This window comes from Panthera leo, chromosome F2 (genome assembly GCF_018350215.1).
Source record: "Panthera leo isolate Ple1 chromosome F2, P.leo_Ple1_pat1.1, whole genome shotgun sequence".
Taxonomy (NCBI): Eukaryota; Metazoa; Chordata; class Mammalia; order Carnivora; family Felidae; genus Panthera; species Panthera leo.
In genome coordinates this window covers 45,170,633-45,195,861 of record NC_056695.1, presented here as the reverse complement: position 1 = coordinate 45,195,861, position 25,229 = coordinate 45,170,633, and the positions used below count along the sequence as shown (strand labels likewise).

The 25,229-nt window shown below is 34.0% G+C and overlaps 1 protein-coding gene across 1 annotated transcript in view; it reads right to left on the bottom strand.

Annotated features, from left to right (window-relative positions):
* VPS13B (vacuolar protein sorting 13 homolog B) overlaps nt 1-25,229 on the bottom strand; it is a 795,867-nt gene that overhangs the window by 691,486 nt on the left and 79,152 nt on the right. The window contains 7 exon segments of the mRNA XM_042923372.1: nt 648-735; nt 1,649-1,786; nt 2,261-2,383; nt 2,854-2,949; nt 7,933-8,201; nt 17,081-17,255; nt 21,363-21,544. Coding sequence (XP_042779306.1) covers nt 648-735; nt 1,649-1,786; nt 2,261-2,383; nt 2,854-2,949; nt 7,933-8,201; nt 17,081-17,255; nt 21,363-21,544 — 1,071 coding nt within the window.

The window sequence follows — 25,229 nt, the reverse complement described above, 5'->3', positions numbered from 1 at the left end:
TGAGAAACGCTTTGGTCTTCTTAGCATTCACTATATCTAACTCATCACCTAACATACAGAATCAATTATTAACATATGAAAAATTACAAAAAAATGAACGTATTTTCGCTAAGCTTTCAATATGAAAATAGAATAAGCACAATATAGTATATTGACAAGCTCATAAAATATCAGTTAAACTTTTAAAAACATCATTTGCTAATAAAAATAAAACATATAATAAAATACTATGTATCCATAGTCTCCAGAAGCATTTATTTCTACTACTCTGCTTGAAATAACAGTTTTTTTAAATAACAAGATCTACATAACCTTCAAAATGTATTTAATACCTAAAAGGAAATGTTTATGCTTTCGGACAACTTAATACAATATGAAATTTGATGTATCAAAATTTTAGTACTTGGTACATAATAGAACTAAATCTAGTTGGTTATATAAATTTAGTTGGTTATATATAAGAAAGGATTAAAAATCTAAGGGTCTAAGCAAATTCTAACATGATATTAAAATTACACCATTCCCCAAAGTAACAGAAGGTAAATCTGATGTAATAGATGACAACCAGTCAAGGACCAACTGATTCTGAAGAGTCTTTTGTTTCTCTTGTTCAAAGAAAAGCAAATGTAAAGGAAAGAAACTAGTACCTTTGCCACTGATGTTCTCCATTGTATACAGGTAATCCATGTAAAAAGCCCCAAACCTTTGCATTCCAGCTATCTCAGTGTATGTCTCCTGCCAACAAAGAAAAGCAAATAGAACACACATTGTATAGAAGTTGAGTTTAAAACCTAATAGGTCAAGAATCAGACACACATCCTTACACAGAATGTGTATCAAATCAAAGAATTACCAAAACAACAGAGGCTAGCCAAAGGATTCACTTCTAAGAAAGGTAATGTTAACTCTACAACAGGACATCCATAATTCTACTAGACCTTTTGAACACTTTATCAATGTCTGGTTAATGAACACCTGTAATGGAATAGGATAGTATACCCTTGACCTTTATCAACATCACAAAACTGTCTAATAATATATATACCCTCAAATATATTTAATCCTTAAATAATCCAGTACACTTAAATGAAACTTAAATACTAAAGATATACTAAAATATGTATAATGTATGTAAGTATGCAGATTAAAATTAAATTCTTTATAAAAGTAAACATAGCAAAAAGAGTTAAAATATATTTTATTTATTCTATTATATTAACCTTCAGGTAACCTTTTTTTGAATGTTTAAATTTATTCCATAGAAGTACACGGATTTTATATGAAAAATTCAAATAACACTAAGATACATACATAGTAAAACGTGAAATTCTTCATCTCTTCCCATTTATCCCCTACACAGAGGAACTAAAATTAGAAGACAACGCTACAAGTTTCCTCCATGACTATCTTAACTTTAGAGAATGGATAAACCAACTAACTGGCTACATACTATATATAAGTAGAGATCTTTGTGCACTCTTTAAACTTTTCTAGATGTAGAAACTGGACAAAAATACTCTAAATGTTTCAATGAACAACCATCATTTAGAATATATTACTTGAGAAGAAAAATGGCAATCCCAACTATTCACACAAAGCATCCGCCCTAACAGAGCCTAGAAACTGGCTCAACTATATATTCTCTAACCTTATGATGGGCTGCATCCAAGATGAATTCTGCACGAGTACCATTATTTTCTGGACTTCGGTAATCAAACAATGAGTTTGTGAGGTATGTCAAACCTTTCATACTCAAATTTTCACCACAAATGAAGAAACAGGCTTCCTGAAAATAAATACAAAAATTTCTTAACAGGAGGAAAAATCATTGAACTGCTAAAGAAAATAAAACCTTGGTTTTATAATACCCATTTAGTAGTCACTACAACTTGAAGTCCTATAAAAAGACAAGGAACGTTGTCTCCATTTTTCACTGCCTATATTGGCAAAGAACATTTTAACAAACCAAAAAGGAACTCCAAGTGGCTGCCATAAACAAGAAAGAAGAAACATTTATGAATTGAAAAGTATTTGGAACTACTGTCCAGGTGTTAAGTGCTACCAACTTTCTAAATTCCCCTGAGCTCTATAATTTCTTATAGGGGAAAACAGTAAAGTTCCTCTCTTAAGCCAAAGATATATGTAGTCTAACAGATTTTTTGGTATGGTTAAACACTTCAATAAGCACTTCATTATCCCTGTCTTTTATCCAAAAAGAAGAAGGAGGAGGAGGAGGGAGGAAAGGGAGAATTTGACTTACAGTTTCACTTCTATTCATATTCTCTTCAAAATCTTTAACACCCATAATTCCTTTAAGGCACATGGCTCTGCAACCAACAAAACCAATCTGGCAATCAAAAAAAGGCTCTCCCATCATAAGGGCCTATAAGAGAGAAGGAAACATTAGAACCAAGAATTTGAATTTCATAAAAATGTTATATATAGGCTTTTCTTGTAAAACTTCTAAATTAGGAAAAACAACTTCTTTAGGATTATGGCCTTTGCAAATTTATTCTCCTCAGATCATAACCCTATTAAATTAAGAAATATCTTACTTGTCTCTGTATCCTCAAATCTTTGTATCCTCAATGACTGGCACCTTACGAACATTAATCTACACATATATATGAGCTCACACAAGTTAAATGAAGAAAATGAAAGGATAAATTAACATTCCATATTACAATAAAATCTTTGTTAAATATTTCAACCAATACTACTGATGACTAAAATAGAATTATAAAACCATAAATGTACTTTAAACATACCACTTATGATAAAAGCTTGCATTTATTAAACATTAAAGGCCATTCAAAAAGTTTTAAAAATATATGTTCAATGTTGAAAGATTACCTCAACTGTAGTTCCTTCTTGTTCCCAACACAATACTTCTTTAGATTTAACTTTCTGAGGGCTATAATAACTACTCTCAGCTTGCATTTCAGTGAGCTAAGAAACAATGTAAGAATATTAAGTAAAATTAGTATTAGGAAAGCAATAAACTGTCATTATTATGATGAATTGATGGAAACAGGGCCAATTTTAAGATTCAGGAAATTTAATTATTAAGCAGGAAAACAGGTGCAACAAAAACAGCTGTGACAGATTATCCATGGTATAAAGGTTGAAAATGCGAGTCTAAACTCACATAGAGAATTTAATGCCATCTTATTTTATTTAACTTCTTTGTTTTAACAATATTGCTTGAAAAGGTAAAGTTGTGTATAAGTCCCATAGTTATATAACTATTCATACATTCTGCGAAAAATTTTATGTATTTTAACCTCAATTCAATATACATTCAACCAGGCTTAGTTCAATCATTTACAAAATTTCTCCCAAAGTTTCCATCAAAAAGAAAATTATGAACAGACACAAAGAGATTCAACAAAACTTATTCTAATTCTGTGAGGGAAGTAGGTTCGTGGGTGTTTACTTTCAATGTTTGTGTCTCATAGAATGTCTCAGACTCATTCAGTGATGCAAACACTTAATGGGTGACAGCTGGATAACAAGTACTAATCAAGATGCTGCCAAAACAACAACTCTTGCACCCCTGAAGCTTACAACACATTACTTGTATGTATCCAAAAACGAGATAAATTATCTTCCAAAGGTACTTTTCTGAATGCAGTATAGTATCCTGGTTTGGATCATGTTACAGAAAACAACTTTATAAAATGCGATTAAACTCTGGAATTTAACAGTAATGCCCCAGTGCTGGCTTCCTAGTTTTGACAAATGTACTATGATAGCATAAGATGTTAATAGGGAAACTGAGTAATGAGTATATGTGAACTCTCTGTATTTTGCAAGTTTTCTGTAAATATAAAACTGTTCTAAAATAAAGGGGTTTTTTTTATTTTTTTTTTAATGTTTACTTATTTTTGAGAAACAGAGACATAACATGTGCGAGGAAGGGGCAGAGAGAGAGGGAGAGAAAGAATCTGAAGCAGGCTCCAGGCTCTGAGCTGTCAGCACAGAGCCAAACGCGGGGCTTGAACTCACAAACCGAGATCATGACCTGAGCTGAAGTCGGACACTTAACTGACTGAGCCACCCAGGTGCCCCTAAAGTTTTTATTTTTTTAAAGGTATTCTGCCATGTTTGCTAATGAGACCCTTCCTTAAACTCTTATGCAGTGGATGGATTTTTCAAACGGGGGCACCTCAGTTAAGCGCCCAACTTCAGTTCAGGTCATCATCTCGCAGTTTATGAGTTTGAGCCCCGCGACGGGCTCTGTGCTGACAGGCCCAGCCTGGAGCCTGCTTCAGATTCTGTGTCTCCCTCTCTCTCTGCCCCTACCTGGCTCGAGCTCATGCACGCACTTGCTTGCTCTCTCTCTCTCTCTCAAAAACATACATTAAAAAAAATAAGTTACAAAAACAATATTTAACTTTGGTCAAATAGAACTTACTAAACCAAAAAGTTATTTTAAGCATGATAACTTCTTTATACTTAAAATCAACTACTTATTCTCATTTCTTAATAGCAAAGAGTTTATTACATATGAGCCCTTATTTCTTAGACGCTTCTAGAACTAGTATATACAATGTCGTTATTTTAAAGTACAATTCTATGAAATACTCAAGTAAAGTCAGTATTTTAAACTTGATCACCCTTCAGCTGTCTACAATTATTGTAGAGAAAAAGCAATTAATTGATTAAAAGGACTCAAACATTACAAGAACAATTTTCAATGTGATTTTTAAAACGCTACATTTAATTTGGCATGATTTTTGTTGGATTCGTATCAACTGTTCAGAATGCTAATGTAGAAACACGACCTTATTTTCTGACCAAAATATGAACCACAAATTAATTCCATGCATTCTTTAAGTCCAAGCTGAACAATGAACTCTAATGTTTTCCTCCTAAATATCAACGGATTTCCCTTAGAGAAACCTTAGAGACATAAATGTTCGAAAAAAATTTTAAATGTATTAACTAATGACAAGTACTGCCCCAAAAGTCTATAAAAGTTTTGTATATAAATACAAACTATTCTGACTCAGTGTAATACAATTCTTCCTATCAATGAAGAGAAATATACCAGAATAATTTCAAATTTAAAAGTAAACAAACAAAACTCACCAGAAAAGATAGAACTTTTGCTAGCAATCCCTAACTTCCCTCACAAACTTAGATTAAAAGTAACTTTTTTATCATCTAAAACTGGCAATATACATATACTTTCACAAATATGTGGAATTTAAAAACGAAAACAAATGGGGCACCTGGGTGGCTCAGTTGGCTAAGCACCTGACTTGGGCTCAGGTCATGATCTCAGTTCATGAGTTCAAGCCCCAGGTCGGACTGTATGCTGACAGTTCAGAGCCTGGAGCCTGTTTCGGATTCTGTGTCTCCCTCTCTCTCTCTGCTTCTCCCCTGCTCATACTGCTCTGTATCTCCCTCAAAAATAAATAAACATTAAAAAAATTATTTTAAACCAAGACAAATGAACAAACAATAAGAAGAATCAGACCATAAATATAGAGAACAAACTGACAGTTGTCAGAGGGGAGGGGCTTGGCGGGGGGAAGCGATGAGCAAAATGGATGGAGGAGATTGAAATACACAGGGTTCTGGTTACAGAACGAATTAAGTCAAGGGAATATAAAAGGCACACCACAGGGAATATAGTCAATGATACTGTAATAGCATTGCATGGTGATATTTGGTAGCTAGACTTGTGGTGAGCATACCATAATGTATACAGATGTGTAGAGAGATGTGGAATCATTTCATTGTACACCTCAAACTAATGTAACATTGTGTTTCAACTATACTCAAAAAACAATTATACCACTAAAAACTATAATGTAAGTTCTCTAAATAGTTCATTCATGCTGCTGTTACTAAGATATGTTTATGTATCTTTTAGAACTTAAGCTTGAATATTTATACTTACAAATAATGCAATTACAGTTGTTGCCAAAAACATCTATTAAAAGCAGAGATGATCATATAATAAAAAATTTTTAATAAACTAAAAAAATAAAACTGACAATATATGTAATAATTGCTGGCAACAGTGGCTTTATTATATATTTTAAAGATTTTATTGTTTTATTTTTAATTTTACAGACTGATGCATAGTCCCTTTCAAAGCTGTATCAGTGAATTTTAATTGTGAAATTAATAAAAAAAAATGTGTTCTCTAGAAGAATTCAGAAAAAAATGATGTCAAAATAGCACAGCTATTTTACCATTTTTGCCCCAAATTTTATTACCAAAAAAAAATCTTTTAAACCAATTAAGCTCAAATTTTGTTAAAACTCACTTTCTACATTTTTCAGGGTTTGTCATATTAGAAAATACTTAATGCTTTTAATTAGAAAAGTCTTTAAAGACTGTTTACTTTAAAATATTTTTATCTAGGGGCACCTGGGTGGTTCAGTCAGTTGAGCGTCCGACTTCGGCTCAGGTCATGATCTCTCAGTTCACGAGTTTGAGCCCCATGTTGGGCTCTGTGCTGACAGCTCAGAGCCTGGAGCCTGCTTCAGATTCTGTGTCTCCCTCTCTCTCTCTGCCCTTACCCCACTCGTACTCTCTTTTTCTCTCTCTCTCTCAAAAATAAATTTAAAAAAAAATTAAAAAAAAATTTTTTAATTAAAAAAATTAAATATTTTTATCTACCATCTGCTGTAGTTATAAATTGCATAGCAAGATACTTCAGTAGTTAAACAAGTCAAATTAAAAACACCATGAAGCAAAAACTTGATTTTTTTTTCTGTGCAACACTTCCAGTATCTAACAAGTTACCTGGAATACAACGTCACAGGTTGAACACAGGTGTTTACCTCCTTCAGAAAAATGCCTCCACAATAAACCAACAAAGACAAATAAAACTGAAGAAGTATAATCTAAAAAGGAATCCCAAAATTTTGGAAGATGGAAAGCAGACGAGGAGATACGTAGGATGGATAAATTTATTTACTTGTTCAATATATACCAGGCAATTTCCAAGAGCTGGAGATACCTTTTTAAAGTAGCCTTTTTTAAAAACTACCACTTGCTGAGTTTAGTATACTACCAAAATAGAATATCCACAATCTTCTGAAAAGGCTCTTATTCTTTCACTCACTGATAAACATTTGGGTTGTTTCAACTATTTTTCTAGGATTTTTGTTTTATTTTAAGTAATCTCTATACCCAATGTCGGGCTCAAACCCACAACTCCAAACTCAAGAGCCGCATGCTCTCCCAACCAAGCGAGCCAGGGACCTCAGGTTGGTTCAACCTTTTGCCCATTGTGAATAATGTTTTCATGAACATTCATGTATGTCTATTTGTTTGAGTACAGTTTTGACTATATACCTAGGAATGGAATTGCTGAGTCATATAACTCTATGTTTAACTTTTTGAGGAACCACCAAACTATTTTCCACAGCAACTATACCATTTTACATTCCCACCAGTGTTCCCATTTGCTTTCAGCCAGCTCCAACTAAGATTCTGCCAGTGTCAAATCACTGCTCTATTCAAGATCACCAACAATTCCCACAATGCCAAATCTAATGATCCATTCTCACAAATGACCTACTCTGTCAACTTTAAAACATTTATGGCACTCAGCTTCCAGACAGACACTCTTGGTTTTCTGCCTAACTTATTTTCAGTTTCCCACACTATTTTTGCCTCTTCTTTCCAAATACTTAACACCACAGTGCCCCAGAGTTTGGCCCTAGAACCTTTCCTTTTTTATATCTACACTGATTCTAGTCTTAACAAAATCTTCTGAAATTTATATACCCAGACCAAACTTCTAATCTGAACTCTAGAGAGGAAATAATTTTATGAAGTAAGGATTGCTAGACTATCTTACATCTACTAAGTGTAAAACAAACTTTCAACTAGATCCTTTCCAGAAATCAAAATTTATGCATTAAAGATGAAAGAAATACAAACAGCAAGAAAAAGGAGACCTACTTTGAAAGTTACAGTTGCCTTTGTGCAATAAAATCCTATAGACACAATAGGATCCTTCAAAGTCTGTGCTTTTTGCTGATGCATGGCTGATGTAGGATCATTCCCAAGGAAGTCTTCCTCATTATCATCATAACTCACAATTGCAGGCACAAATGACCAGGCCCAAGACACCCATCCCTGTGGCTGCTCATCCTCTTGCTGTGAATACAGCTCTTGGCCTTTGTACTGAGCAGGATACTGCATATCTATTCTTGTTTCATCTTCAACACCTAGCAAAATAAAGTCATTTTAAATAAATCAAGAGGATTTGACTAAAAGGGAAATTAGGAATATAAATTCTATAAAAATATTTCTTCCATATCTTTGTTTTGAAATATAAAGTAAGAACAAATTATACACTGGCTATTATTATTTGAAGCCAGTAATTTAGCATTACTACTTTCAAGTTTCTATATGTTGTACTACGTTAATCCCCTTACAGAGTCCACAATTAATGTTATATGGGGAGTAGTTTATAACATAATTTTAAATGACCTGATAAATACAAAGAATAAATTCATTCTTTAGCATTCCATTAACAACTACCTTCCAAAAATAAGGTGCTAAGAAACTGAGTTTTCTCAGAAACGTAGTATCAGAAATATCTAAGAAAAGTTCTTTATTTTCTGATGCACCCAATAAAAAAAATGTCAAGCACTCCTAGGCAAAATGCATCCCCCACCCCAGGGCACCTGAGTGGCTCAGTTGGTTGAGGGCCCAACTCTTGATTTCAGCTCAGGTCATGATCCCTGGGGCATGGGATCAAGCCCCTCATCAGGCTCTGCACTGAGCATAAAGTCTGCTTAGTCTTTCTCCTTCTCTCTCTCTCCCCCTTCCTCCTTCCCTCCCTCTTCTTTGCCCCCTCCCTCCCTCCTCTTTGCCCCCTCCCCCGCTCATGCTCTCTCAAAGAAAAAAAAAATTAATGCAAACTCCCCCCCAAAAAACAATTATCCCTAAGAGCAAAGTATAATTATTCTTTATTTTTTTTAAGTAGGCTTCATGCAGATCTTGAACTCATGACCCTGAGATCAAGACCTAAGCTGAGATCAATAGTTGGATGGTTAACCAACTCAGCCACCCAGGTGTCCCTATAATTGAATTATTCTTATGATATTAAAAAAAATGATAGTGTTGGTGATTATTAGTGGGTAACATAAATTATCTTTCTGATTCTACATATGAAAAAATTATAGCAAAGAACTTTCATGTAGTTAGAAATTGACAAAGAATTTAAATCCCAACCACTCCAGGGTTGCCTGGGTGGCTCAGTCAGTTAAGCGTCCGACTTTGGCTCAGGTCATGATCTCACAGTTGGTGAGTTTAAGGCCTGCATCGGGCTCTGTGCTGACAGATCAGAGCCTGGAGCCTGCTTTGGATTCTGTGTCTCCTGCTCTCTCTGCCCCTCCCCCACTCACATTCTGTCTCTCTCTCTCAAAAATAAACATTAAAAAAAATTTTTTTTTAATTCCAAACACTCCATTATGCCACTTTCATCAAGACAAACTCCATCCCAGTCCCTCACCGTTACCCTAACAATACAAAAAACATATCATCATGCAATTTAGGGGGGAAAATCACTTTTTACAAAATTAATGGCATAATTCAAGCATATTTACTGTCCAGTGAGAAATCTATAAAACACACACTCCATTAAATACCATCTTCATATAGATCCACTGAATCTGAATTTCTAGTCAGTTTTCTAGCTAGAATAACTTCACAACTTTTTTAATCCTTATGACAGGAGACTCTTGGAACATATTATACTTACAGGTTATGAAACATGGCCATTTATCTTCATTCATCTGAGAAGGAAAAGACTTACTAAAGTAGTAACTAAAGAATCTAAAATCCAGTACCACAGCCATTTTACTTAAATTATAAAAGGTACAATCCAGAAAATATTTTGTATAATCTTGCTGTTTAACCATAAATATTTTATCAGTTTCTATTGAGGAATAAAGCCTGTTATTAACTGCCCCTGGTAAGATCTCAAATTGGTCATCATCAATGAATATCATCTCAGTTATAAAACAAGTCAGGTCACCTCAACCTCGTTAGCAATGACAAGGTTGAGTCAACTCCCAACCTGTGTTGTCTAAACCATTAAAACAAAGGAAGTATCCACTTCTTGATCTTGTGAAACAAAAGAAACATTACTAACAGAGCTCTGAAAAATAGCCACTATAATTTATACTTAATATTAATTAAAAATTAAGAGGGATTTTGATGAAAGATGGTTCTGAAGTTTCAAATCTTTGCTGTTTTGCAAAAAGAATGAATTAGAGCCCTGAAATGAAAAAGGCATCTCCCTAATCTCTGGTTAGAATTTCCTAAAATACTCTCTTCCTTCAGAACAGTGCATCTTTTTCTTTTCATATTTATTTATTTTGAGAGAAAGAGGAAGAAAGTGAGTGGGGGAAGGGCAGAGGAAGGGAGAGAGGGAATCAGAAGCAGGCTCTGTGCTGTCAGTGTGGAGACCAATGCGGGGGGCTCAATCTAACGAACTATGAGATCATGACCTGAGCCCAAATCAATAGCCAGATGCATAACCGACTGCCCCCAGAACAGTGCATCTTAATCTGGGCCTTTTGATAGAATTTAGGAACTTCATGAATTTCAATGAAAAAAATATATTAAGTATTTAAAATATAGCATGTTTAATTATGAAAGTAACAAATCACAGTTGCGAGTTTAATTATTAATACAAGTAACAAATCACAACTGCATCGCCATCAATTGTAAACCCTACAAAAATCAGATATATCAAGTAACAGTTGTGAAGTTATCTCAAAATACCATTTACACACATTACTCCTTGGAAACTATGATAGTTATTAGACTTCCTTCTAACTGTCATTAATGTATTAACATAGAAGCACATGTTAAAAAAACAAAAAAGATAAAACATAGGAAATAGTATTTTTCAAAACTAGGTATCAGGCAGTTTAGCCAGTGAGTCCTGAGACATGGGAAACAAGAAAAATGAGGTGTATGTTTGTGCCACCATACCACCTCGACAGAGTTTCTAAACCAGGGATAACAAAGAGGTAATCCAAGAACTCGGTAGTCTCCTCGGATGAGAAGACAGAGTAGTGAGTCCAGGGAGACTTAAGGTGGCTCGAGTTTGCAGGGCAGAGTACCAAATAAGAAAGACCTGTTCAGAGAGAGTGAGTGAGCAAGCGAGCTCTTTATACCTGTAGAGGGTCCAACTCCAGTCTTCAGCTAAGTATTAATCAGTTCATGCAAGAACTACTGAGGCCACGAAAAGAACCACAAGAAAAAAGCAAAGAAAATAATCCTCAAGACTGAACGCAAAATTGGGAATAGTTTGTGTTCTCAGCAGGAAGAAAGAAAAAAACATCAAGAAATAACTCAAAAGGCAAATTGTGGCAGTAGTGGGACAAAACTGGCCCCAAGCTAATGGTGGTTCTGATCTCAACTAAAAAACATTTAAACCAAAAACAAAACAAAACAAAAAACATTTAAAGCAAGCCAAGTGAATTAAATTATTTCCAAGGAACTTCATTTTTTGCTAGCATACAAATATATCCAGCACCCAACAAGATAAAATTTACAATGTCTGGCATCCAATTAATAATTACCAGGCACATGGAGCACCTGGGTGGTTCAGTCGGTTAAGTGTCCAACTCTTGATTTCCGCTCAGGTCATGACTTCACGGTTCACGAGTGAGTATGGAGATTGGGATTCTCTCCCGTTCTCTCTGCCCTTCCCCTGCTCATGCTCGTTTGCGCACGTGCTCTCTCTCTCTCAAATTAAATAAGTAAAAATTTTTTTTAAGTTTTTAATTTAAAAATTAACAGGCATGCAAAGATGTAAGAAAATACAACACAGATGAGGGGGGAAAAGTCAGTCATTAGAAAAAGACCTAGGTATGATACAGTTCATAGCATTAGTAAACACGGACATTAAAATGGCTATATAAATAAAAAGACATTTAAGAAAGTGTAAACAAGGAGAAATATGAAAGGTTTTAACAATCCAGAGATGAAAAATGCAGTATCTGAGATAAAATATAAGTTAGATGTGATTAATAGCAGATTAGATACACAAGATTAGTGAACTAGAACAGAAATAGAAACTCTCAATAATGAATCAAAATAAAAGGTAAATGAACAAAAATGAACAGACCATCAGAGAGCTCTGCTGAACTTCAGGCAGCCTAATAGACGTGTAATTACTGTCTCCAAAGGAAAGAGGAGAACTGAAAAACATATTTCAAGAAATAATGGGGGCGCCTGGGTGGCGCAGTCGGTTAAGCGTCCGACTTCAGCCAGGTCACGATCTCGCGGTCCGTGAGTTCGAGCCCCGCGTCAGGCTCTGGGCTGATGGCTCGGAGCCTGGAGCCTGTTTCCGATTCTGTGTCTCCCTCTCTCTCTGCCCCTCCCCCGTTCATGCTCTGTCTCTCTCTGTCCCAAAAATAAATAAAAAAAAAATGTTGAAAAAAAAAAATTAAAAAAAAAAAAAAAGAAAGAAATAATGGGGGCACCTGGGTGGCTCAGTCAGTTAAGCGTCAGACTTCAGCTCAGGTCATGATCTCACGGTTCGTGAGTTTGAGCTCCACATCGGGCTCTACACTGACAGCCGAGAGCCTGGAGCCTGCTTCGGATTCTGTGTCTCCCTCTCTCTCTGCCCCTCCCCTTCTTGCACTCTCTCCCTTTCTCTCAAAAATAAATAAACATTTAAAAAAAAAATTTTTAAAGAAATAATGCCCACAATTTTTCTAAGTATATATGAAAACTATAAACCCACAGACCTAAAAACCATAATGTAACATGTAGAAAGGATACCATGGCATATCGAAATCAAGATGCTTAAAACCTTCTGAGAAGAGGTTCATAGGCTTACCAGAGTATCAGAGGAATCCACAGCACCCACAATAAAATAATCCCTGCTTTACACAGAAGAGAAAACTAATTTCTACTACTCTGCAAGCAAATACTAAAGTTGCTTTCTCCCTTTATTAACACAGAAGAAAAATCTAGTCACCTCTTGATGACAGAACAGTTAAAAAAGGAAAATATGAAATTTACATTTAATCAAAATTTAAAACTCTCTGTTCAAGGCACACCTGATGGCTCAGTTGCCTTTGGCTCAGGTTATGATCTGAGTTTCAAGACCTGCATCGGGCTCTGGGTTGACAGTGAAAAAACCTGCTTCGGATTCTCTGTGACCACCTCCCCCCCCCCAGCCCCTCCTCCACTCTTGCTCTGTCAAAAATAAATTATCATCAAAAAAAAATTCTTAAAACGAAAAAATACTCTGCTCAAGAGACACCTATTTAAAATTTTGTTTTAATGTTTATTTTTGAGACAGAGAGAGACAGAGCATGAACGGGGGAGGGTCAGAAAGAGAGGGAGACACAGAATCGGAAGCAGGCTCCAGGCTCTGAGCTGTCAGCACAGAGCCCAACAGGCTCCAAGGTGGGGCTCAAGTCACAGACCATGAGATCATGACCTGAGCCAAAGTCGGAAGCTCAACCGACTGAGCCACCCAGGTGCCCCAAGAGACACCTATTAAAAATTAATTAGCCAAGTCACAGGCTGGCAAAAAATATTCCCAAAATATGTATGTGACAAAGGATTTGAATTCAGAATATATAAAATAAATCACAAATCAGTAACAAAACCCAAACAAGAGTTAACAATAAGCCAATATCTAACATACTCTTCAAAAAGGTAAATATATTAATAGTCAATAACTACTTGAAAAACTTCAAAATAATTGCTCATCAATGAAATGCAAATTAAAACCACATTGAGATATCACAACCACATCCATCACATTGGCAACAAGTAAAAAATGACTGGTAACACCAAATGCTGGTAAAGATATGGAACAATTGGAAATCTTATACAATGCTGATGGGAATGCAAAATGGCACACATTTCAGAAAAAAAAAAAAAAACCTGATTACTTTCTTGAAAAAAAAAAAAAAAAAAAAAAAAGAAAGAAACAAACCTAAACATATACTTCCACTGTTAGATATCTACACAAAACAAAGAATAGCACATGTCTACAAGAAACTTGTAGAAGAATGTCCAGGACAGCTTTACTTATAATAACCAAAACTGGAAATAGCCCAAATATCCATCAACAGGAAAATGGCTAAAATACACTATGGTATATCCATAGAATGTATATAGCAATAAAAAGGAAAGAACTACTGATATATGCAACAACATAGATGAATCCCCAAAATATTCTACCTTCAAGACAGTGAAAAATATATGAAACCATAATGATGGACACATGCCATTACACATTTGCAAAAATCCATAGAATGTAAAATACAAAGAGTGAACCATGTGTCACCCTGGAGGGGATGTTGATAATGCGGGAGGCTATGCATGTTAGAGTGCAGAGAGTATATGGGAAATCTCTACCTACCCTTCGATTTTGCTGTGAACCTAAAACTTCTCAAAAAAATAAAGTCTTAAGTAAAAAAATAAATAAATAAAAAGTAAAAAAGGATATTATGCTTAATGAAAGAAATCCTTTCACAAGAGTTTATACTGTATGATTTGATTTATATGAAATTCTAGAATTAGCAAAAAAATTTTTTTTAATTCAGAACAGTGTTTGCCTGAGTGGAAGTGGGGGGGTGTGCAAATGATTATAAAGGAGCAAAAGAAAACTTTTTAGAGATATTGATAATCTTTACCTTAATGATATTATATATCACACAGGTGTACACATTTCACAAAACTTGAATAATATACTTAAGATTTATACATTTTGCATGCCTGGGTGGCTCAGTTGGTTAAGTGTCCAACTTCAGCTCAGGTCATGATCACAGAGTTAGTGAGTTCAAGGACAGAGCCAGCTTCAGATTCTCTGTCCCCCTCCCCCTATCACACCCCACCCCCACTCACATGTGCTCGCTCTCTCTCTCTCTCTCCCCCAAAACAAGCATTAAAAATAAAGATTTATGCATTTCACTTTGCAAATTACACCTTCAAAAAAATTAAAAGAACCATTAAGAAATATAAATGCTAGTTAACAATACAATGCTGAAGTCTAGGGGTGAAGTATACTGATGTCTAAGTTACTTTGAAAGGCATCAAAAACACTGGTTGAACTGATGAAGAGAAAGGTTAGATGAACAGCTATGTGATAAAGCAAATTTAGCAAACTATTAAGTGTAGAATCTCAAGAATGAGTATATATATGGGTGTCCACTGTATAATCCTCTTTCAACTTTTCTATATATTCGAAATTTGTCATAATAGCATGTTGGAAAAAAACTGAGGACCCTCTAGATGCTAGGTTTTGTTCTAGATATAAGATGCTGTTCCTGTTTCAGGAGTTCATTAACAGGAATTCACTCTCCAGTGTAAAATAAACGTATAATTTATACCTACATATACTCATGTTATTCCCTAAGCTTTTAAGTTATTCCCTAAGCTTTTAAGCAGATATTTTTAATAAGTTATAATTTAAATACTATGAAATTTGGCCTTTAGAAATGTACAATTCAGTGGTTTTTTAGTAAAATCACAAAGTTGGGCAACCATCATCACGATCTAATTTTAGAACATTTTCATCACTCCAAAAAGAATACCTCTACCCATTAGCAGTCACTCCCCATTCCCTCCTTCTCCAAACCCTGATTACTAATCTACTTTCTGCTTTTACAGATTTGGCTATTATGGATGTTTCATATAAATAGAATCATACAATGTGTTCCTTTCTGACTGGTTGCTTTCACTTATATTTTCAAAATTCATCATGTTGCAGCATGTATCAGTTTTTCATTCTTTTGTATAACTGAGTAATAGTCTAGTGTATGGATATATCACAATCGTTTATCCATTCATCAGCTGATGGACATGAAGGATGTTTCACTTTCTGGTTATCATGAATAATGCTGCCATTAAAATTCACATATGAGTTTTTATGTGGAAATTTGTTATCAATTCTTTTGCATATAAACAAAACCTACGAGTGGCATCAATGGATCATGTGGCAACTCTATGTTCAAGTTTTTAAGGAACTAGATTGTTTTCCAAAGCAGCTATTCCATTTTACATTCCCATAATCAACATAAAACTTCCCTACAATCTTGCCAACACTGGTTATTATTATTGTCTTTTGGTTAACGTCATGTTATTGACCTTGAAGTGTTATCTCACTGTGATTTTGACTTGCATTCCCCATCATGACTAATGAGGGTGAGCATCTTTGCACGTGCCTGTTGGCCATTTGCAAACCTTTTGTGCATAAATGTTTATTCAGAGATTTTCCTCACTTTTTAATTGGGTTACCTGTTCCTAAGTTTTCGATTATCTTTTTCTAAAGGCCCAAACTATGGCAATTAATCATATTCTCCAAATCTTTCCTGAGCCTCAAGCCCAATGCCAAGTCAATCATTCTTTTCAACATCTGTTTTCTTCAGATCATTCATACTTCTATTGAATTAAACATCCTATCATTCTCCCACACCATACTAAACTAACTATTCGTATGTCTGTCTGCTCCACTGTACCTTAAGATTTTAAGGGAAGAGAACGCACCTTTTTATCTGTGTTTTCCCAGATGACCAATATTCAGTACACTCAGTAGGCTTCAGTAAAAGTACAATGAACTAAATAACTGAAGTTAACCCACTACTATCCTTCAATGAAATATATACTCCATTAATAAGGTTCCAATTAATTAGCTAGGAACCTTCCAATGAATCAATTAAGTATAACTGTAGTTGTTAAACAGAATTACATATTATAATTAAGTATATCTAATTCTGTTATAACTCTTGGTAAGCCTTTGCAAAAAATTACCAATACCCTAATTTACTAGAAAATATCAACGCATTGCGCTACCTTAACTTTTTGTATAACATACATTCTGAACATTTATACCTATTAGAAATATTAAACTTACTTGTTAGCATTTAAAAAAGAAAATCACAGTAATATGCAGTATGTAAAAAAAAAAAAAAAAATCAAAGTAGTGTCAAACAACCAAAATAAAATCATTCCATTATGTTAGAACACTGCACAACTCAGTATGTTTTATTTTTTTAAGTTTCATAATGGTGAAAACACTATGCGAACGATAGTTCAAAAAAAAGCTTGTTAGATTTACCTGTAATGTTTCCTAACATATCTTTACTGTGACAGGTAGGATCTTCTGTTTCTCCATCTTTAAAATTGCCTATTTCCCCGTAGTAAAGAGCAATCCCAAGTTGCATTATACGGATAAACATAGGCAGTTGTTGATCTGTGATGGAAAGTTTCAAACTCTCTACTAAAGTATGAATCTATATTTGAAAAAACAAACACATCAACAAAAAAGCATGTTCAAAGGAAGTAATTAATACACATAAATGTTAAAAGTTCTAAAATAGAATACCATAAGAAAAAAGTAATGTCCCAAACATTTCCAACATGTAAGCTAAAACAGTTGACTCTAAAATCTTAGAAATTAAAACAAATTTTGCTGTAATGACCACTAAAATTTAGGTAGAAACTGTATTAAGCCAAACTATATAAATACAAATAGAAATGGTAATGAAAAGATGTGGTCACTCTAGACTTTCAAATAATTTTTCCAGAAATAAAGTTAAGGAACCAAAATATCAACTCTACAATATGAAGAATACAAAATCACAGAGATTTCTGTCACATCAACAGGAAAAGTTTCATGATGTCACTTTAGTAAAACCTTAATCACCCTTTCCAGTTCTATTAACCAAAAGAATACATACACATCCTAAAAACTTCTGTTAAGGGGGAATATTACTAACATTACAGTATGGAAGTATCAACATAATAAAATTTTGCCAATGGAAAACTAAGTGTCATACATGCTCAGAAGAGTTTTTCCAGACAAATTTTAAGAGATTTAAATAGGACATAAAATGTATAACATGAATTATAAGAAATAAACAAGATTAATTACTAACAAATAGAATATATAGCAATCAAAGTTATTCTTATAGAAAGACATTAATGGAATATAAACATAGCCTCGGTGTAATGGTTCCCTGTTTTATAAACATGGAATAAAACCAATTAAGCCATAAAGTCTGTTGGAAGGTTAATTTTGACTAACTGATATTTGAGGGTCTATAAAACATGAAAAAGTATTAGTAATCATATTTTGGGGGTTAAAGGCACAAAAAATTGTATTTGAAAAGGAAGAAAGTTGTAAAATACTATTTTTAAATATGAGTACAGGTTTCTTAAAATGGACTTAAAAATCATACACCAAACAGACCAAGAAGAGGTAAGAAAAGGCTTAGGAGCAGGAGGGTAGAGTATGCACTGCAGGCCTGCCAAGCTTGAAATTTCTCTAACACATCCTTCTAAACTATTGTATGGCACCAATAGCACCAGAGATAAGCCATCTTAGCAGAATCAGTAACAAAGAATCAATCCTTTATATTCATATTTATATATAATATATATATGAAATTACACAGACCTAATATACCTTTAAAATATATAAGATGTTGCATATGCTTTAGTGAATGTTTTATATATACAGTATTTTATATATTTTATATACAATAGATCTAAATATCTTTTAAATCAGTAAGACTAATCACTAATAGAAAAATGGCCAGGGGTGCCTGGTTGGCTCAGGCAGTTAAGCGGCCAACTTCGGCTCAGGTCATGATCTCGCAGTCCTTGAGTTCGAGCCCCGCGTCAGGCTCTGTGCTGACAGCTCCGAGCCTGGAGCCTGCTTCAGATTCTGTGTCTTCCTCTCTCTCTGACCCTCCCCTGTTCATGCTCTGTCTCTCTCTGTCTCAAAAATAAACAAACGTCTAAAAAAAAAAAAAGGAAAGAAAAATGGCCAGAGCACCTGAATGGATTTTTCAAAGAACAAATGGCCAGTGGACAGATTTTTAAAAATCTAACTCCAGTGACAAACGTTAATTAAAATCTATTTTCTTCGGGCACCTAGGTGGCTCAGTCAGTTAAGTGGCCAACTTCGGCTCAGGTCGTGATCTCCTGGTTCGTGAGTTCAAGCCCCACATTGGGCTCTGTGCTGACAGCTCAGAGCCTGGAGCCTGCTTCACATTCTGTGTCTCCCTCTCTCTCTGCTCCTGCCCTGCTGACACTCTGTCTCTGTCTCTCAAAAAGTGAATAAACGTTAAAAAATATTTTTTTAAAAAATTTTATTTTGTTTAACAAGTTGTCCTGTTTTTAACATGATCATATTTAAGGACAGGCACCCTCCTTAATGTTCACGAACATATACACTAGTTAAATTTATCTGCAAATAGTTTTGTAATACAGAACACAGGTCTTAAAAAAAATTTAAGCTAGGAGCGCTGGGGTGGCTCAGTCAGTTAAGAGACCGACTCTTGGTTTCAGGTCAGGTCATGAGCTCAGTTTCCTGCATTCAAGCCCAGCATTGGGTTCTGTGCTGACAGCATGGAGCCTGCTAGCGATTCTGTCTCCCTCTATCTACCCCTCTCCCACTTGTGCTCCTTCTCTCTCACAATAAACTTAAAAAAATTTTTAAGCTCATTAAGAAGATATTTGCAACTAACCAAAATATTTCCTAAAGAATTAATCAGAAATGTGTCAAAGATTTACATCAGGCTTTCATTGTTCTAAAAAATTTTTTTCAAAAGCAAATTTTCAAAAACAGGAAATGTTAAATAAATTACATACCTATATAATCCATATCTCATATGACACAAACTCTAGGACATATTTGTCACAACAAAAATTATAAAAGGCCTACCCAAAATATAAATAAATTCAAAACCACTTAAACATACATGAGAGCCTGAAATGAATAATTAGGGTATCTGGAATATTCTGGGAAATACTTGCTCTTTGAGATGATCAATGAGGTTAACCATGTGCATTTAGTACATACGTCCTAGGAAAAGGAATTCCAAGAATGATAGGTCTAACTCAAAATGACAAATTCTTACATCACAATGGTATTAATAAAAAATTCAATCTTATTTCAGTTGAGCATAATGGTATCTCTTATTTGGTGATTTCCAGAGTCAAAAACCACATGTCAATAAACTTATTTATATTAAGGTGCTTTTTACAATGACATGTCATGGCTAGTCAATTTTGAGAACATAAACTTTATATGCCAACACCAAGTTTTCCCCAAGTTAACTTATTTTTACTTTCCTCTAATTTAGCCACATTCTAGAATGAATAATTACATTTGTACTATTATCAATAAATTTATTTTAAACAGTAAGGCATCCATGTATCCATCACTTGCTTTCAAACCTTGAATTTACCCGTAACATTCCCCAACATTACTAACAGATTCAAGACAAAAGAAGGAAAGTAAGCCCATTAACCTGAGACACAGGCATCAATATCATTAAATCAATACTCTTCTATGCTTATCGTTGGCAAAATGCTAATTCAAAACTAGAAAGAAAAAGTAACAGAATTTCAATAAATTAATGTGCACTCTATATAATGGGGAAAAAAGTAAAACACTGATCACTAAAACACTACCAAAGAAAAACAGGTGGATTTTGTGAATAAATATAGTAAATTTACATAAAATAGAAAGTTATATGTTTTTAAAAATATAAAACAATAATTTCTACAGTCATACACAACCAGGAACAGTAGTCAATACCTGTGGTCAGACTCAGGGCCAGCTTTTCCATTACAGCACTTTAGTATTCAAAGGCATGTAACTCAACAATGAAAATTCATTCAACAGTAGCAGTTACTAACAAGATCACAAATGGAATTCTTTTTCAAAAACTGATATACAGAGACTTAGAAAACTGTTATATAATTAAAGAACACAAGATTTACACTTAGAGACTTAACTATACACATTGAAAATATATTCTGATATCTTAGAGAACAAATTTTCACATTTATCAAAAGACATAACCTGAAAAATTCCTATATGGTAAGATTTTAATAACATTTGAAACCATACATGAAAAGCTAAAATTCCCTGAATCGATAAGCTAAGATATTAAGTTAGCATTAAGCCTTTTAAAGTTATCTAGGAAAGATGGGTAACAACTACAGTTATGAGATAACGTTAATTAAATTATAAGTATTGAAAAATACAATGATATTCATCCACTAAAATTACACTTTTCATAGGATCTCCTCTATCTACTTAAAAGAGAAAAACATTAATAAACAGTTGGACAAACTACAAAGGAAACTATAGTCACAGAGGGGGGGAAAGTACCCCAAATCCCTTTACTAGAACACATAATGCAGAAAGTTACAATGTATAATAAACAATATAACATAAAAACTATAAATAGAAATAAAACTCTCACAAAAACTGGTATATACCTTTGAGATTAATAATTAGCACACACAGGAACCAATGAATTAGCACACCAAGAACCAAAAGGAAGACATGCAATTCAACTACTAGAAAAAGAAACACCTACTTTAATAACAGATGGCATCTTGGAATTTAGGTTATCATATGTGAAATGCAGACGAGTTCTGAAGGAACATTTGTACAATAAAGGATCCTGGTAAAATTCAATTTTACCACTAGCATTTCGTTTATCCAGACAAACCGTACAGTCAGAAAAATTGATAACCTTTCTCAGCACCAGATCAGTTGCTAAAAGAAAAGGAAAACATTTTAATTAAAAAGGAAAGGGGGAAAAAAGGCAACTATTTATTGGTACAAATGGTAATAAAAATAATAGCAGAAATAAGATTAACACAGCATTTAATACATGATGCCAGAACCTATGCAAAGAATTTCTCGTTTATTATTTAAATCCTCCAACAACCTTATGAAATAGGCACAACAGTACCCATTCTAAGTATGAAGAATCAAATAAAATACAAAGAAATGAAGTAGCTTGTCCCCATTTTGCTTGGTGTCTAACTGTAAGTTTAAGAGAAAATTTATGAAAAATTTTGCTACATTTCACTATCTGCAGTGAGATACCAAATAACTTAGATAAAATTCTTGAGAAACCAAATTTAAAAAAACATTCTGAGCAATTGTATTTCGTTTACTATCTCACACCAAAAAAACTTAACAGCTTCTCTAAACCTGCACCCTCAGGTATGGTAGCCACCAGTGATATGTGATTTAAATTTATATATATATTAAAATTATCTAAAATTAACATTTCAGGTCCTCAGTTACACTAGCCACATTTTAAGTGCTCAATAGTCACATGTGGCTAGTAACTACAATACTAGACTGTAAAAATATAAAACATTTCCAACATCACAGAAAATTCTAGTGGACACCACTGCTCTAAATAACTCATGAAGAAATTACCAAATTACAAACAGTATACAGTTTGTTTTCAAGAGAATAAAAATGAAACAACTGCTGATAAAGTATCAAGCTAGAAAATGAAACCTTTAGCAAATGAGTAGGTTTATTCCTAATAAGCAATGCCTCGGTAAATGTTAGGCCCAAATCTATTTGGTCAGTGATTTTAAGCTAGCAGCTGTGCACATGCTATGGTCATGGGAATCTTCAAAAACAGTAAAATATGCTTGAGTCCATTCTTTAATAAAACTACTTCTGAGTATATTCTAGTGGTGACCTCTAATTCACCTTTTAAATTTTTTTTGGATTTAAGTTTTTAAGAAGTAAAAACTAAAGAATACGCACATGTGTGGAAATAGTCAAGTTTTATCAGCAAATGAATTTTAAATGTTAGTTGAAAAAATACCCAAACCTTACATATTATTTCAATTTACATGGAATATAAATAAATGATTTAGTTGCTGATATTACATCCATGTACACAAATTAAAGAAATTTTGACAGAACTAGAAATGAAAGAAACCCGCTAGATATTTCCTTCCCTCTCTTCATGATAATGATTTATGGAGTATCTGCTATTAGATAATACACTAAGTCTTTTACATCTGCTACCTTTTAATACTTACATGCCTCTGTTTAAAAGATGTGAAAACTGAGGCACAGTAAGGGGAAACAGTCTAATGTTAGTTTATAAAGAACAGAGCTGTCATTCAAACTCTGGCAACCTTAAGAGTGCACGTGTTTATCTATTACGCTAAAAGAACACAAAGTGGTCGTATTTCAAGGGTATTCTAGAAAATTATTATTCACTGACAAAGGATATTATTAAGTTTGAAATCAATATTTTTCTTAAACACTAACAGCAACTACCTTTTTTAAACTTTACAAAATGAATTCTAGTTCTGGTACTTTAGACAATGTGCTGCAATTTAATCTGTAAAATGGGCATAATAATTATGTCTGTGTAACTCTGGAGCACTCTAGAAAATGATTTGGCAATATTTTGAAAATGTGAAATTTGCAATCCTTCCATCTAACAAACCCACTCATCGGTGTATGTCCTTAAGAAATGCTTATACATGTGCATGAAAAGGTATGTACAAAGATTGCTAACAGGACTGTTTGCAACAGTAAAAATCTGGAAATATCCCAAATGCCCATCATCAGGAGAACAGACAATTAAACTTTGGCATGACTAAGTAGAAGATTATTCACGAGTAAAAATAAGTGCTCTGTAATTACATGCAACAATATGGAAAAATATGCAAAGCGTAACACTGAAAACAGGAAGTCTTTGAGGTTTTATTCAAACCTCAAACTCCCAACACAGAGCACACTGTTTTTACATAGTTCAAAAATACATGTAATGTATTATTTATGTATACATCCACATCTGATACTTTTTTATTGAGGTAAAATTCACACAACACAAAATTAACGATTTCCAGTGACAACAAAGTAGCCTTTAGTACATTGACAATATTACAAATCCATCACCACAATCACTTTTAAAACTTTTTCATGTCAGAAAAGGAATTCTGTACCCTAGAGCTATAATTCCTCCAAACTCCTCCTTGACCTCCCACTCCCCAATCCTGAAGCAGTCACTAAACTACTTTCTGTCTACACAGAATTGCCTATTCTGTGCAGTTCATATAAGTGGAATCATACAATATCCACCTTCTGTCTACTTCTTTCACTTAGAACATTTTCAAGGTTCATCCATGTAGTACCATACACCAGTACTTCATTCCTTTTTATAGCACAAGTCTTCGTAAGCAATTAAATGATAAAATTTAATATAGCAGTTAACTCTAGGAGGAAGGAAGGGGATGGGATAGAGAAAAATAGATTGGTGGGAGTAAACTGCTGTAAATGTTCTAAATATTCAGAGGTAGTTGCTCATTATAATGTTTATAACAAATATGTTACCTAAATCCCTTTGTAAATATCAACTGTTGCATTAAAAATTAATAAAAGGGCAAATAATAGTACATATCTCAGAGGGTTAAAGGGTTAAAACAAGATAATGTAAAAAGCATAGCACCAGGCCCAGCAGTTAATAAGCACTCACTAAGTGAAAGACACTATTTTTGCTGTTTTTATCACCACCATCATCATGAACTTTCAGGTGGTAGGATACTTGATTTTCTTAAATCATCACGTTGGTAGTAATAATTCATTTTACAAATGATTCACCCAAGGTTATACGCAAAGTTAGTGGCTGAACGAAGATTCAAATGAAGATGCCCTAACTTCCAATCCAAGACTCTCTATAAATCACTGTTATTTCCCAAAGTAATATTGGCATTACTTGTATATTAAAACTATAGGTGAAATTTCTACCCATAAAATGTCAACACATTCAATCAATCCTGCTTTATCCACTTCTGCTTGTTTTCTATTTTCCATAGTTTTTTCCTTGTGGCCTTCGTATGGAATATTTTTTCAACAGAAGATGAGAGGGAGGCATTAACAATGTCTCAGAAACAGTGCTTGGGACTTTGCATATACACTGATTTATGCCTCACAACATTATTCTTCATTTTCAAATGTAAAGATCAAGGGGCACCTAGCTGGCTCAGTCGATAGAGCATACAGCTCTTAATCTGAGGGTCTTAAGATCAAGCCCCACATTGAGTGTGGAGCCTACATAGGAAAAAAAAAAAAAAAAGTCAAGACTGAAGCTTGGAGAACACACAAACATGAGACTATATCCAATTCTGCTGGTTCCTAGTTGTATGCCTAAACTAAGCAAGTTAAGTAACCTTGAGACCAAAATTTCATTTTGCTTTCCTTACAGTAGGACTTAAGATGAGTAAGTGAATATATAAGCAAAGGAATAAGGATATCATGTTACAGAGTGAGAATTTGAGAAGATAAATGTAAATACTAACAGCTCATTTTCTCAGCACTATGTACAAGATACGCATACAGGTGCTTTCAGTGCTCTAATGTATTTAATACAGTAACTCTAAGCAAGCTCTTAGTTACCCCCATTTTACAAAAG